At 48.7% G+C, this 14,845-nt stretch overlaps 1 protein-coding gene across 17 annotated transcripts in view; it reads left to right on the top strand.

Moving 5' to 3' along the window:
- The window catches only part of OTOF (otoferlin), a 218,315-nt gene that overhangs the window by 119,562 nt on the left and 83,908 nt on the right, over positions 1-14,845 (top strand). For all 17 annotated transcript variants that reach the window (XM_081188315.1, XM_081188324.1, XM_081188322.1 and 14 more), the window contains 2 exons: positions 1,165-1,388; positions 2,652-2,760. In XM_081188315.1, coding sequence (XP_081044441.1) covers positions 1,165-1,388; positions 2,652-2,760 — 333 coding nt within the window. The remainder of the gene's footprint in view (positions 1-1,164; positions 1,389-2,651; positions 2,761-14,845) is intronic.

Below are 14,845 nucleotides of genomic sequence, written 5' to 3'. Positions count from 1 at the left end.
TAAAGTCACACATACTGTAAAGAGCAGTTCAAAAATTGAAGGGAAAATAAATTAACTTTATAAACAAAACATGTCTTTGTTTTTAGACAAAGGAAACAAAGTCGCAAGACGTTTTCGTCTTGCGAAACAAGCCCATAGGGAAATTCGTCTTGCGAGGCAAATCGAAAACGGAAAAACCTTTCGTCTAGCGAGTTTTTTGTCTTGCGAGGCATTCGTCTTGCAAGGTACCACTGTACAGTATTAGTTTGGTCTAATTTTCTTTTAAAGTTATCCAATTCCCTGGTCCTGAATGGGGCAACTGTGCCTCTGAAGGACCAGGTGCGCAGCCTGGGAGTCATTTTGCACTCAGAGCTGTCCATGGAGGCGCAGGTCAATTCTGTGTCCAGGGCAGCTGTCTACCAGCTCCATCTGGTATGCAGGCTGAGACCCTACCTGCCCGCAGACTGCCTCGCCAAACTGGTGCATGCTCTAGTTATCTCCCGCTTGGACTACTGCAATGCGCTCTACGTGGGGCTACCTTTGAAGGCGACCCGGAAACCAACTAATCCAGAACGCAGCAGCCAGACTGGTGACTGGGAGCGACCGCCAAGACCATATATCACCGGTCTTGAAAGACCTACATTGGCTCCCAGTACGTGCTGACCTTTAAAGCCCTAAACTGCCTTGGTCCAGTATACCTGAAGGAGCGTCTCCACCCCCATCATTCTGCCCGGACACTGAGGTCCAGCACCGAGGGCCTTCTGGTGGTTCCCTCACTGCGAGAAGCCAAGTTACAGGGAACCAGGCAGAGGGCCTTCTTGGTAGTTGCGCCCTCCCTGTGGAACGGAACGCCCTCCCACCAGATGTCAAAGAGAACAACAACTACCAGACTTTTAGAAGACATCTGAAGGCAGCCCTGTTTAGGGAAGCTTTTAATGTTTGATGTATTACTGTATTTTAATATTTTTTTGGAAACCGCCCAGAGTGACTGAGAAAACCCAGCCAGATGGGCGGGGTATAAATAAATTATTATTATTATTATTATTATTATTATTATTATTATTATTATTATTATTATTATTATTTGGTGTCTGCTATTGCCTCCTGCTGGAGCGAGTTCCGCAGGTTAACGATGTGCTGCGTCAACATTGACCTTCTTCCCTTTGCTCTGCTGTTCTTGGCCAGGCTTCCTGCCCACGTTTGGCCCTGCCTGGGTGAACATGTACGGCTCTACGCGCAACTACACCCTGATGGATGAGCACCAGGACTTGAACGAGGGCCTGGGCGAAGGAGTCTCCTTCCGTGCCCGCCTCCTGCTCAGCTTGGCCGTGGAAATCTTGGATACCAGCAATCCGGAGCTCACCAGCTCCACCGAAGTCCAAGTCGAGATGGCCACGGCAGTTGCCGACGTAAGTCTCTGATCCTGGCCCAACCCAGCCAGATGGGCAGGGTATAAATAATAAAATTATTGTTATTATTATCCTTTCCTTGCTAGTTCTTGTTTATTCTGTGGTTCCTTAAGCTCCACCGCAAGGGTAGCAGGGAACACTAGCTTTTCTATGGATTTCCTTCCCCTAGGATTTAGCTCCTGACTTGTGAGTTATTGCAGGGTTTGGACCCCAGAGGCAGCACCCTTATTTCTCTCAGTTGCTTTAGTTAAATAAATGGGCCTTGCAGTGGTACCCCGCAAGACGAATGCCTCGCAAGACAGAAAACTCGCTAGACGAAAGAGTTTTCCGTTTTGGAGGTGCTTCGCAAAACGAATTTCCTATGGGCTTGCTTCGCAAGACGAAAATGTCTTATGAGTTCCTGCTGGTTTTTCCCCTTCCCTCCTTTTTCTAAGCCGCTAAGCCGCTTATCAGCTGATCCGATCAGCAGATAAGCCGCTAAAAGCCGCTAAAAGCTGCTAATAGCGCTAATCCACTAATCCCTCAATGGGCTTGCTTCGCAAGACGAAAAAACCGCTAGACGAAGAGAATCACAGAACGGATTCTTTTCATCTTGCAAGGCACCACTGTACTTACTTCTTGCATTGCAAGGGGCTGGACTAGATGGCTTCTGGGGTCCCTTCCAACTCTATAGTTCAATGATTCTATACCCTCTCCTCACACATCTGCCGAACTTGCCTTGACTGTCAGGGTTCCTTCTAGCCTGATGCAGCAAGTTCTTCTTATGTCCTTTTGTTCTAATAATTTTTTATATTTTTCCCCATACCCTAAAAATTGATTTCCTTAGTATATGATTCTGAAAACCTTCATGTACCTTTGCTTTTTCATACCATAAAGATGCATGCCATCCAAATGTGTTATCATGTCCTTCTAAATCTAAAATATCCCCATTTCTCAATATTATCCGATCCCAGATCCAGCAAATACAGGATGCCTCATAATATAGTTTTAAGTCCAGCAAGGCGAACCCCACCCCTTAACATCTGATAGCAATTTATATTTTATCCTTGGTTTCTTCCCCTGCCATATGAATCTGGAAATATTTTTTTGCCATTCTTTAAAGCTTCGAGTACCGCCTATCACCAGGATTGATTGGAATAAAAATAACATTCTTAGCAAGACAATCGTTTTAATCACTGATATTCTTCCCCAGAACAATAAATTCATTCTACCCCAAATCTCCAACTTCCTAAGTTCGTCTTATGTCCTTCTCCCACCCAACAGAACTGCACGGGCAAGATGGATGAGTTCTTTCTCTTTGGATCCTTCCTGGAGGCCACCATGATTGACAGGAAGAATGGAGACAAGCCCATCAACTTTGAGGTCACCATAGGTTGGTATGGCTTCATTAAGGGATGGGGTGAGCAGCCCCACCAAGGAGGGGCATTGGCCTTCTGGGGTGCTGTGCGCACAGAACTGTGCACATTTACCGTATTTTTTGCTCTATAAGACTCACTTTTTCCCTCTTAAAAAGTAAGGGGAAATGTCTGTGCGTCTTATGGAGCAGATGCAGGCTGCGCAGCTATCCCAGAAGCCAGAACAGCAAGAGGGATCGCTGCTTTCACTGCGCAGCGATCCCTCTTGCTGTTCTGACTTCTGAGATTCAGAATATTTTTTTTTCTTGTTTTTCTCCTCCAAAAACTAGGTGCGTCTTATGGTCTGGTGCATCTTATAGAGCGAAAAATACGGTGACTCCCGTTTGCAGCAAATAAACTCAGTCCTTTACAGCAGAAGGCAGCAGAATCAACTGTGGTTGGAATAGTAACATCAAGGGTTTTATTTAGAAAGCAAATAACAAGACAAGAAGAGCCTGGAGAAGAGGAGGTTAAGGGGTGATATGTTAGCCATGTTCAAATATATAAAAGGATGTCACATAGAGGAGGGAGAAAGGTTGTTTTCTGCTGCTCCAGAGAAGCGGACACGGAGCAATGGATCCAAACTACAAGAAAGAAGATTCCACCTAAACATTAGGAAGAACATCCTGACAGTAAGAGCTGTTCGACAGTGGAATTTGCTGCCAAGGAGTGTGGTGGAGTCTCCTCCTTTGGAGGTCTTTAAGCAGAGGCTTGACAACCATATGTCAGGAGTGCTCTGATGGTGTTTCCTGCTTGGCAGGGGGTTGGACTCGATGGCCCTTGTGGTCTCTTCCAACTCTAGGATTCTATGATTCTATGATTCTATGCTCCAAGCAAGCTGCCGACTAGCTGTGCAGAGGCTCCTTTTATTAGCAGAAGTCAGCAATTGGATACAGTAGTGAAACCACCCTGAACATGACGTATCTCCATCTAAGCACATTTCCAGCTTTGTCAAATACACATGTCAGCAGGTGTTTCCCTAAAATGTTTTCCCCGGTACTTGATTACGTCTGCGTCCCCGGTCACGCTCCAGCCAAGCGATGTCTAGTAACCAAATCTGTGAGAGGACAAACGGTCTGGGGGGAAACCCTGTCTTCTGGCCTAGAGGCTAGAGTTCAGGGAGAGTGGCCGCAAGGCTCCTTGGCACGTTGTGGCATGCCGGTGGAGCGTCAGCACCGGTGGAGCGTCACTCCCACAAAATGGTATCAGAAATCAAATCTGAGGCTTCTTCTTTGGTGATCCCTTGTAGCCGAGTAAGATTGTCTTCCATAAACACGGTCTTAACAGTGAGTCCGTAAGTGACTATGGTGGCCAATTCTGGATCCACACGTCCTTCCACAGTGGGGGCATAGGCTTCTGGGCAGGAGTTGATCACGGTGTGGATTTGTCAAGCGTGCCTTCCTCTTTTTTTTTTATAAAATTTTTTTAATAAAATTTTTATTGGTTTTTTTTTAATAAAATTTTTATTGGTTTTATTGGTTTTACAAAATTTTTTAAAGACAAACAAACACCTAAAAAGACATACAAACACGTATAATTTCATAACATTTTTTCATAAACCTCTTTTCCGGGACTCCCCCATACCCCCCCTTTCTGCATTCCAATGTCCATAATTTTTTAGCAACTTCTAAATATTCCTTTCCAACCTCTGTCATCTTAATCTTTTCTATAGTCTGTTCTTATGTCACTGTATCCCTTTTTTTTCCTGCAAACCTCAACATTCTAACATTCATCAAGTTTATAATAGTCCTTAAGGTATCTCTTAAATTTTTTCCATTCTTCTTCCGCCGTCTCTTTTCCTTGATCACGGATTCTGCCTGTCATCTCGGCCATAGTCCATCACTTTCATCTGCCATTCTTCCAGAGTAGGTAGATCTTGTGTCTTCCAATACTTTGCGATGAGTATTCTTGCTGCTGTTGTAGCATACATAAAGAAAGTTCTATCCCTCTTTGACACCAATTGGCCGACAATGCCCAAGAGAAAGGCCTCTGGTTTTTTAGGGAATGTACATTTAAGTACCTTTTTCATTTCATTATAAATCATTTCCCAGAAAGCCTTAATCTTCGGGCATGTCCACCAAAGGTGATAGAAGGTACCTTCAGTCTCTTTACATTTCCAACACTTGTTATCGGGCAAATGATAAATTTTTGCCAGCTTGACTGGGGTCATGTACCACCTATAAACCATTTTCATAATGTTTTCCTTTAAGGCATTACATGCCGTAAATTTAATACCGGTGCTCCATAACCATTCCCAGTCAGCAGACATAATGTTATGACCAATATCCTGTGCCCACTTAATCATAGCCGATTTAACTGTTTCATCCTGTGTATTCCATTTCAGCAGCAAGTTATACATTCTTGATAAATTCTTAGTATTGGGTTCTAACAATTCAGTCTCTAGTTTTGATTTTTCCACCTGGAAGCCAATTTTCCTATCCTGTTTGAAAAACTCCATTACTTGATGATATTGAAACCAATTTTGTACTTTATGTTTCATTTTCTCATGACTTTGTAATTTCAATTTATCTCCCTCCTGTTCCAAAATTTCCCAATACTTCGGCCATCCGACCTCCATATTGAGTTTCTTCACTGCTTTAGCTTCCACTGGAGACACCCATCTAGGGGTTTTGTTTTCCAACAGATCTTTGTATCTTATCCAAACATTAAACAATGCTTTTCTGACAATATGATTTTTAAAGGCACTTTGCAGCTTAATTTTATCATACCATAGATATGCGTGCCAACCAAATGCGTTATTGAAACCTTCCAGATCCAAAATGTCTGTGTTCTCGAGGAGCATCCACTCTTTCAGCCAGCAAAACGCTGCTGCCTCATAGTACAATTTTAAGTCCGGCAGGGCAAAACCCCCTCTTTCTTTAGCATCTGTCAATATTTTAAATTTAATTCTGGGCTTTTTGCCCTGCCAGACAAATTTCGAGATATCTTTCTGCCACCTCTTGAAACATTCCATCTTGTCAAGAATCTGCAAGGTCTGAAACAAAAATAACATTCTAGGCAATACATTCATTTTAATCACTGCAATTCGGCCTAACGTTGACAGTTTCAGATTAGACCATATTTCTAGATCTTTTTTGATTTCTGACCAACATTTTTCATAATTATCCTTATACAAATTCACATTTTTAGATGTCAAATAAACCCCTAGATATTTCACCTTCTTGACCACCGTCAACCCTGTCTCCTCTTGGAATTTCTCCTTTTCCATATCTGTTAAGTTTTTTCCTAAAACTTTAGTTTTTTGTTTATTCAGCTTAAATCCAGCTACCTGGCCAAACTGTTGGATTATTTCTAACACCTTTTTCGTACTAGTGTTTGGCTCTTGCAAAGTCAATACTAAGTCATCTGCAAATGCTCTTAACTTGTAATGTTTAGCTCCGACCTGCACTCCTTTAACCTGCTGGTCATTCCTAATCATATTCAGCAACACCTCCAGAACTGAAATAAAAAGCAATGGGGAAATTGGGCACCCCTGTCGTGTTCCTTTTTCTATCTTAAGTTCCTCAGTTATTACATTATTTACAATCAATTTAGCTTTTTGTTCAGAATATATTGCAACCATACTGTCAGGGGTTCAGGAGCAGAGGCAAGAGCAAGGGAGGAAACAGAGAGCGAAGGGGAGGAGGCAGAAGAAAAGATGAGTGATGACGACGACCCGAGATCTCCGAGCCTTTCCGGTGAATCAGAAGATTCACAGAAAGGAGCACCAGTGGCCAGGGCAAGGGGGGAGTCTAGGGGGGCACCCCAGGAAGATAGAGCCAGAGGGGACTCAGAGGAGAGCAGTTGGAAATCGGGACCAGCGTCACCGCCAGAGAGCAGGGAAGAGGAAGGGAGCCAGGGAGCAAGCGCTGGCAGCTCACAACAGGGGGGAGGGCATGAGTCTGGAGTGGCCACACCTCCATCGGGGAGCGAAGAAACGGTCAGACGGAAAGTGGAAGGTTGGGCGCGCGCGCCAAGTTCAAATGCACAGGAAAGTGACGCAGTAGGCAGCCCTGAAAGAGAGCCAGGTCCTAAAGCCCGGCGCAAGGAGACAGGGGGGTCCGGGGGGTCGGCGTCAGAAGAATCCAGGAAGGAAGAGACCCCGGGGGGCAGAGGGACCCAGAGGAGAACAGTCAGGCGGAAAAGGTGGAGCAGGGCTAGGATATTAAGTTGGTGCACAAGGGGCGGAGACTCAGACGGAGCTTCGCCGATCTAGCCACTAGACGTAGAGTTGCACGCAGCAGCTTGAGAATGGAAACTGTAATTCAATAAAGACTTTTACTTAATGATCGCTGGCTAGCGTGATCCTCTGTGAGCTAGGATCTGGAAGCAGCTCTGACAGTAAGCTCCGTCCCTTGATTGTGGGCATCGACAGCCTCGAGGAGAGGAGAGAAGCAGGTGCCTACTCGCGAGCTCACGAACGGCAGCCGACATGACGGCTGAGCAGCAGATAGCGGAACTCAGAGAAGCAGTGTCACAACTGAATGCCGAGGCTCTCGCATCCAGGAAGAGAGAGGAGGAGGCAGCTGCCGCCTGCAGGGATCTCCAGGTCAGGTTGGACATGCTTACGAAGCAAGGGCAACTGACACCCAGACAGGAGGGAATTGGGTTGGCGAGACGAACAGGCGGTCTGGTCTCTCACTTCGATGGGAATCTGCAACAGTACCCCAATTTTAGAGCAGACGTAATGTGCGCACTGCAACTGCTGAATAAAGACTTTAGAGATGAGCAAGAGAAAGTGGGATTCATCATGTCCCATTTGCATGGGGATGCTAAAGCATGGCTGCGCAATTTGTGGAGGGATAATGATCCGGCGCTCCAAAATGCGGATGCCTTTATTAAAGCGATGGATGGATGTTTTTTTATCAAGCATTGACGTGGATCTTGCTCGGCAGCAGATACATGGACTGAAGCAAGGGAGGGCCAGCGTAAGGCAGTACCATGCCCGCTTTTTCGCTTTGGTCAGTGCCCTGGAATGGGACAGAGATTCGGCCCCTGTAAGAGACCTGTTTTGGGAGGGATTGCACGGCTCTGTGAAAGATGAAATTGCGAGGGGGGAGAGACCCCGGACCACGCAGGAGATCGTTCAGAGGGTGCTGGCGGTGGGGGTGCGGCTGGAAGAACGTCCGTGGAGCAAGGACGAAGGACGTGGAGGGCGCGAACCAGCCGGGGGCCCCTCCTTCTTTCCCAGAGAAGCAGCGCGTGCGCAATCCACGCCTCCGTCTGGAGGAGGGACAGAACCTATGGAGGTTGGAAGTGCAAGGGCTCAGTCAGCAGCCAGAGCCCTAGCACCGACAACAGTGACGGCGAAGCCTCCTAGAGGGAACAGGAAGTGTTACATCTGCGAGGAGCCAGGGCATATGGCGAAAGAGTGTCCCCGGAGGCTCCGCAAGCACACTGCAGCCTCAGCAATGGTAACTGCAGCAACGCAGCACGGAGAACCACAGCAGGGAAACGACGCAGTCTGGCTGGAGGAAGAGGCAATGGGGCCCAGCCAGACGTGTCAGTGAAGCAGTCCCCAGAGATTTTACAGCCTGTGAACCCCCTCTCGCCCAAACCAGTAGTGAGGCTCACCGCATCGCTCCAGCTGCCCACTGGAATCACCATGGACGTGCCGCTCACCATTGACTCGGGAAGCAATGCGGACTTTATAGGGCAGGACTTTGTAGACCGGCACGCTATACAGTTGCTGCCGGCCACGCTGCCCCTGCAGGTGGTCACGGTGGATGGCAGGGAGCTGCTCGGGGGGCAAGTGGTGAAGCAGACGCCACCAATGGTGATGCGACTTGGGAATCACAGGGAAATCATCAGCTTCAACGTCACTCAACTATCGGACACGCCCATTGTATTGGGCATGAGTTGGCTGGACAAGCACAGCCCAACGCTGGCGTGGTACCAGAGGCAGCTGACCTTCGGCTCTTCATTTTGTGCTGAACACTGCATCGTGCCCCGGCAGGAAGGAGAGGAAGAGGAGACACAGCTGCTGCTAGGCACGCTGCAAGCGATTCCCCACAAGTACGCAGAATTTTTGGAGGTTTTCTGCGAGAAGGAGGCAGACAGGCTACCCCCCCACAGACCATATGACTGCAAAATTGACCTGCTGCCGGGGGCGGCGCTGCCTAAAGGGAAGCTGTATTCCATGTCTGAGGACGAACTGCAGGAACTCAAGGAGTTCATAGATCATAATTTGGAGCGCGGTTTCATCCGGGAGTCCAAGGCAGCGGGGGGCAGTCCTGTATTCTTTGTTAAGAAGCGGGACACGCCCCAAAAAAGACTTGTCATGGACTATCGCATCTTAAACAGTGTGACCAAGCCATCGGACTTCCCCATGCCCCGAATCGACGACCTCCTCGCTAAGGTACGGAAGGGCAGCGTGTTCACCAAGTTAGACCTGCGAGGGGCGTACAACCTCATTCGCATGCGGGAAGGAGATGAGTGGAAGACAGCCATGTTCACGCCACTGGGCACCTACGAATATAGAGTTATGCCTTTTGGATTGCAAAATGGCTCCCACGTTTTTCAAGCATTCATGCATCACGTGCTGGCGGGACTTCTCTACAAGACGTGCGTCTGTTTCTTAGATGACATCCTGATCTTTTCGGAATCGCAGCAGGAGCATGACAGACACGTCAAGGAAGTGCTGAGCAGGCTAAAGCAGCATAGGCTCTACGCCAAGCTGGAGAAGTGCCAATTCGACGTGACTGAGGTGGATTTTCTGGGCTACAAGTTGTCTGACAAGGGGCTCGCCATGGACAGCGCCAAGGTGCGAGCGGTGTTGGATTGGAAAAGCCCACGCAACCGGAAGGAGGTCCAACGGTTTGTCGGCTTTGCGAACTTCTATCGCAAGTTTATCAAAGGCTTCGCTATGCAGACAGCGGCCATCACGGACACGCTTAGCTCCAAGAAAAAGAGGTTCATCTGGACAGAGCAGGCGGAGCAGTCCTTTCAGGCACTCAAGCGTCTCTTCACGTCGGAAGAGCAGCTGCTGCATGTCGATCCCAGCAGGCCGATGAGGGTGGAGACAGACGCCTTGGACAGAGCCGTGGGGGCAGTCCTGCTGCAGAAAGACCCGCAGGGGGTTTGGCGGCCGGGAGCGTTTTACTCCAGAAAGCTCAGCAAGTCCGAGCAGAACTACACCATCTGGGACAGGGAGTTGCTGGCCATTCATGCAGCGTTCAAAGCCTGGAGGCACTTCCTGATCGGCGCCAAGCACACGGTGCAGGTTTGCACGGACCACAAGAATCTGGAGCACTGGCGCACGGCACAGTTCCTGAACCAGAGGCAGATACGTTGGGCTGAGTTCTTTGCGAACTTCGACTTCCGAATAGAGTATGTCCCGGGGGACACCAACATCATGGCGGACGCTCTCTCCCGTAAGCCACAGTATCTGGAGGACGCAACGCCAGTGGCCGCCATGCACATCTTCGCACCAACAGTGTGGGCGTGCGCCGCGGCTACCGTGGACCTGGAGGCGGTGCGACGAGCGTTGCAGGATGACTCCTTCGCGCAAGCAAAGATGGCAGAGGTGCAAAGGGGCACGGCAGCGACCGACAGGTTCCAGCTGAGAGATGGATTGCTCATCCGTAAAGGGGCCATCTACGTGCCGGGAGACGAACTTCGCGCCAAGGTGCTGCAGCAGCTGCACGACGCGCCCACTGCCGGGCACTTTGGCAAGGAGAAGACGGTGGAATTAGTCGCCAGGGATTTCTGGTGGCCCGGAATGAGAGGGGAGGTCGCGGACTACGTGGCGAGGTGTGACGCCTGCCAGAGGGCCAAGCCAGTGCACAGACCGCCGGCCGGACTGTTGGAACCGCTGCAGACTCCGGTCGAACCATGGGAGAGGGTGGCCCTGGACTTTGTCACGGATCTGCCCAGCTCGAGGGGCAAGACGGCAGTGCTGGTGGTGCTGGACTTGTTTTCCAAGATGGCACATTTCATTCCGTGCGCTAAGGTGGCCACGGCGGAGCAAACCGCCAAACTGTTCATAGACCACGTGTTCAAAGTTCACGGTCTGCCACGGTCTATTCTGTCCGACCGGGGGCGGCAGTTCATCTCGAATTTCTGGCAGAAGCTGATGGGCTTCCTGAACGTCAAGATCAACCTGGCGTCGGCAAGACACCCGCAGACCAACGGGCAAGCGGAGCGGGTCAATGCCATCATGCAGCAGTACCTGAGATGTTATGCGAATCAACAGCCTGCGACGTGGGTGGATTACCTGCCGCTCGCCGAGTTCGCCTACAACAACACGAAGCACGTGTCCACGGGGGTCACACCGTTCTTCGCCAACAACGGGAGGCACCCCAGAACCTTCCCGGGACTGGAAAGAATGGGGGAGGGGGAGCCACAGACAGCAGATGCGTTCGCGTCGGAGTTGCAGGAAGTCCACGATCAGCTGCGGCGGCACCTGGAGCTGGCCAAATACGCATACAAGGTACAAGCGGACAAACACAGAAGGGTTGGCGAAGAGATCCATGTGGGAGACTGGGTCTGGTTAGCAGCCCACGCAGTGCCGGCCAGGTCGTTGGCCAAGAAGAAACTAGGGCATAAGCAACTGGGGCCCTACCAAGTCGAAGAGCAGGTCAACCCGGTAGCTTTCAGGCTGGCGCTTCCGGAGGGTTCCAGAATGCATCCGGTGTTCCACAGATCGGTGCTCACAGGTTTCAGGAACCCAGAACGGCACCGAGTCCACTCAGAGAAAGAACCGGGCACGCGGGAGTGGCACAGGAGGAGCGCATCAACGAAGTCACGGAGATTTTGGACTCCAGATGGGGGGAAGAGGGGGTAGAATACTTTCTCGCCAAGGAGGGCACCCCGGCCAGTGCGAACAGCTGGGTGCCGGCTACGCCTTGGACGAACCTCTGCTCAAAGATGAGTTTCATGCCCTCTTCCCACATAGGCCAATGCCAGAAGACTTTTTCGACGACTGGCTTTTCACGCCCACGCTTTCTGCCAGCACGTTCCGGGGGTTCGACTCGGACGAGGACCCGATACGAGACGCCCGTTCCCCGGAGGGGTCCCCCTCGGGATCTGCCTCAGAACCCTCGTATTGGTGGGATGACAGACCAGAGGAGCAGTGGCGCAGGAAGTGGCTGGAAGGTCCAGGACGAGCAACGCCGCCAGGAGGAAGTGAGGGAGAGACGGACATGGACGTTTTCGGGGACGACCCTGGTTTCGAGCACGGCGGCACAGAGATGGAAGCGGAGGTGACCGTCGTCGACGAGGGCAGGGAGGAAGAACCGGGAGACTTCAGATGGAGGCCCGCCACGGGAAGCGAACGGTATCCGACGTTCGTCCCTTTGACACAGCAGCACCCAGCTCCCGCACCGAAAGGAGGGGAGGGGAGAACGGGGGGCTTCGAGGGGGGGATGGATGTCAGGGGTTCAGGAGCAGAGGCAAGAGCAAGGGAGGAAACAGAGAGCGAAGGGGAGGAGGCAGAAGAAAAGATGAGTGATGACGACGACCCGAGATCTCCGAGCCTTTCCAGTGAATCAGAAGATTCACAGAAAGGAGCACCAGTGGCCAGGGCAAGGGGGGAGTCTAGGGGGGCACCCCAGGAAGATAGAGCCAGAGGGGACTCAGAGGAGAGCAGTTGGAAATCGGGACCAGCGTCACTGCCAGAGAGCAGGGAAGAGGAAGGGAGCCAGGGAGCAAGCGCTGGCAGCTCACAACAGGGGGGAGGGCATGAGTCTGGAGTGGCCACACCTCCATCGGGGAGCGAAGAAACGGTCAGACGGAAAGTGGAAGGTTGGGCGCGCGCGCCAAGTTCAAATGCACAGGAAAGTGACGCAGTAGGCAGCCCTGAAAGAGAGCCAGGTCCTAAAGCCCGGCGCAAGGAGACAGGGGGGTCCGGGGGGTCGGCGTCAGAAGAATCCAGGAAGGAAGAGACCCCGGGGGGCAGAGGGACCCAGAGGAGAACAGTCAGGCGGAAAAGGTGGAGCAGGGCTAGGATATTAAGTTGGTGCACAAGGGGCGGAGACTCAGACGGAGCTTCGCCGATCTAGCCACTAGACGTAGAGTTGCACGCAGCAGCTTGAGAATGGAAACTGTAATTCAATAAAGACTTTTACTTAATGATCGCTGGCTAGCGTGATCCTCTGTGAGCTAGGATCTGGAAGCAGCTCTGACACATACCATTCTCAAAACCTTGGCCTACCCCCATCCCATGAAGATTCTTTATCATAAAGCTCCAAGAAATATTGTCAAAGGCTTTCTCCGCGTCCACAAAAATCAGTACTGCTTTGGTATTTATATGCACCTCTAGCTTTTCCAAAATGTCTATTATATTCCTTACATTGTCTGCTAGGTGTCTTTTTGGGAGAAAGCCTGCTTGGTTCTTATGAATCTTTTCCATCAACACTGTTTTAAATCTTTTTGCCAGAATGTCTGCAAAAATTTTGTAATCCACATTAAGTAGTGATATTGGGCGGTAGTTCTTCAGTTGAGTCTTTTCAGTCTCTGTCTTTGGTATGAGTGAAATATATGCTTCTTTCCACGATTCAGGTGCCTTTTTTCCCTCTAGAATCTCATTACAGACTTCTTTTAATGGTTGAATCAACCATTCCTTCAACGATTTGTAGTATCTGGAAGTCAGTCCATCTGGTCCTGGAGATTTGCCCAATTGCATATTCTGAATGGCAGCCTCTATCTCTTCTGTTATTCTCTGATTATTCTGTTATTCTCTGATTCAGATCCATCTTACTTTGATGAGAGATTTTTTTGTAGTCCATATTTGTCAAGGAATTTGTCTATATCTTCTTCATTTTGCGGTCCTTGAGTATAAAGTTTTTTAAAATAACTCAGAAAGCAATTTCTAATTTCATTAGGTTTAGATATATTCTTTCCATCCACTTCTAGGCTTGTAACTGTATTTAATTTCTGCCTTTTCTTCAATTGCCATGCCAGAAGTTTGCCACATTTATTTGCCGATTCAAATGTCTTTTGTTTCATTTGCTTTATCTTCCATTCAATCTCTTGGTTCATCAATTCCATATATTGTGTTTGGTATAACTTAATCTCTCTTAAAATCTCCTGGGACTTTGGTTTTACTCTTAATTTTTTCTCTCCTTCCTTTATCTTTTCCAAAATCTTTTCCTTTTTCTCATTTTGTTTTTTCCTCTTTATTGAGTTTTGTTGAATCAAGAAACCTCGCATCACAGCTTTGCTTGCGTCCCAGATCACTCTTTTTTCCACATCAGTCCTCAAATTTATTTCAAAGTAGTCTTTTAAAGTTTTTTGGGCCTTCATAAGGATCTCCTTATCTCGAAAGAGGGTGTCATTCATTCTCCATCTAAATTGACCAGTTGTTGTAAGTTTCATTTCCATCTTCACAGCATTGTGGTCGGAGCAAGTTTTTGGGCAGATTTCTACCTTCTTAATCTTTGGAGCCATGCCACTAGTAATCCAGATTTGATCAATTCTGGTCCAGGTCATCATTGCTTGGGAGAAAAAGGTTCCCTCTCTCTCCAGAGGGTTCCTTGTTCTCCATATATCTATCAAGTCCATATTTTCCGTCATTTCAAAAAAAGTCTTAGGAAGTCTCCCTTCCTTGGTAGCTGTTAGTCTTTGTGCCTTGTCCATGTTAGTGGAGACCACACCGTTCATGTCTCCCATAATTATCATATTATAATCCAGATAGTCCGTCAAAGTTTCATGAAGTCTCTTGAAGAAGTCAGATTTGCCTTCATTTGGTGCGTAGATTCCAACAATCAAAAATTTTTCTCCTTGTACTTGTATCTCCACTGCCAAATATCTCCCTTGTTCATCTTTAAACATCATTTTTGGGGCCCATTTCTCTTTTACATATATCACAACTCCTCTTTTTTTAACTTTGTCTGATGAGATAAATTCTTGTCCTAGTCTTTTGTTTATAAGTAATCTCCTGTGAGCTCTGGTTATGTGGGTTTCTTGTAGGCATATCAAATCCAGTTGTTCTCTGTTCAAAATGTGAAAAACTTGTCGTCTCTTCAAAGGCACATTGAGCCCATTACAATTCCAACTAAGGAATTGCAGAGCCATCTTGTTATTTTTCTGACACTCCTCCAACAGCTCCAAGTTGTTGTTCTT

This window comes from Podarcis bocagei (assembly GCF_964188305.1).
Source record: "Podarcis bocagei genome assembly, chromosome: 3".
NCBI lineage: Eukaryota > Metazoa > Chordata > Lepidosauria > Squamata > Lacertidae > Podarcis > Podarcis bocagei.
The sequence above is the reverse complement of the archived record's forward strand: the minus strand, read 5'-3'. Positions and strand labels throughout refer to the sequence as shown.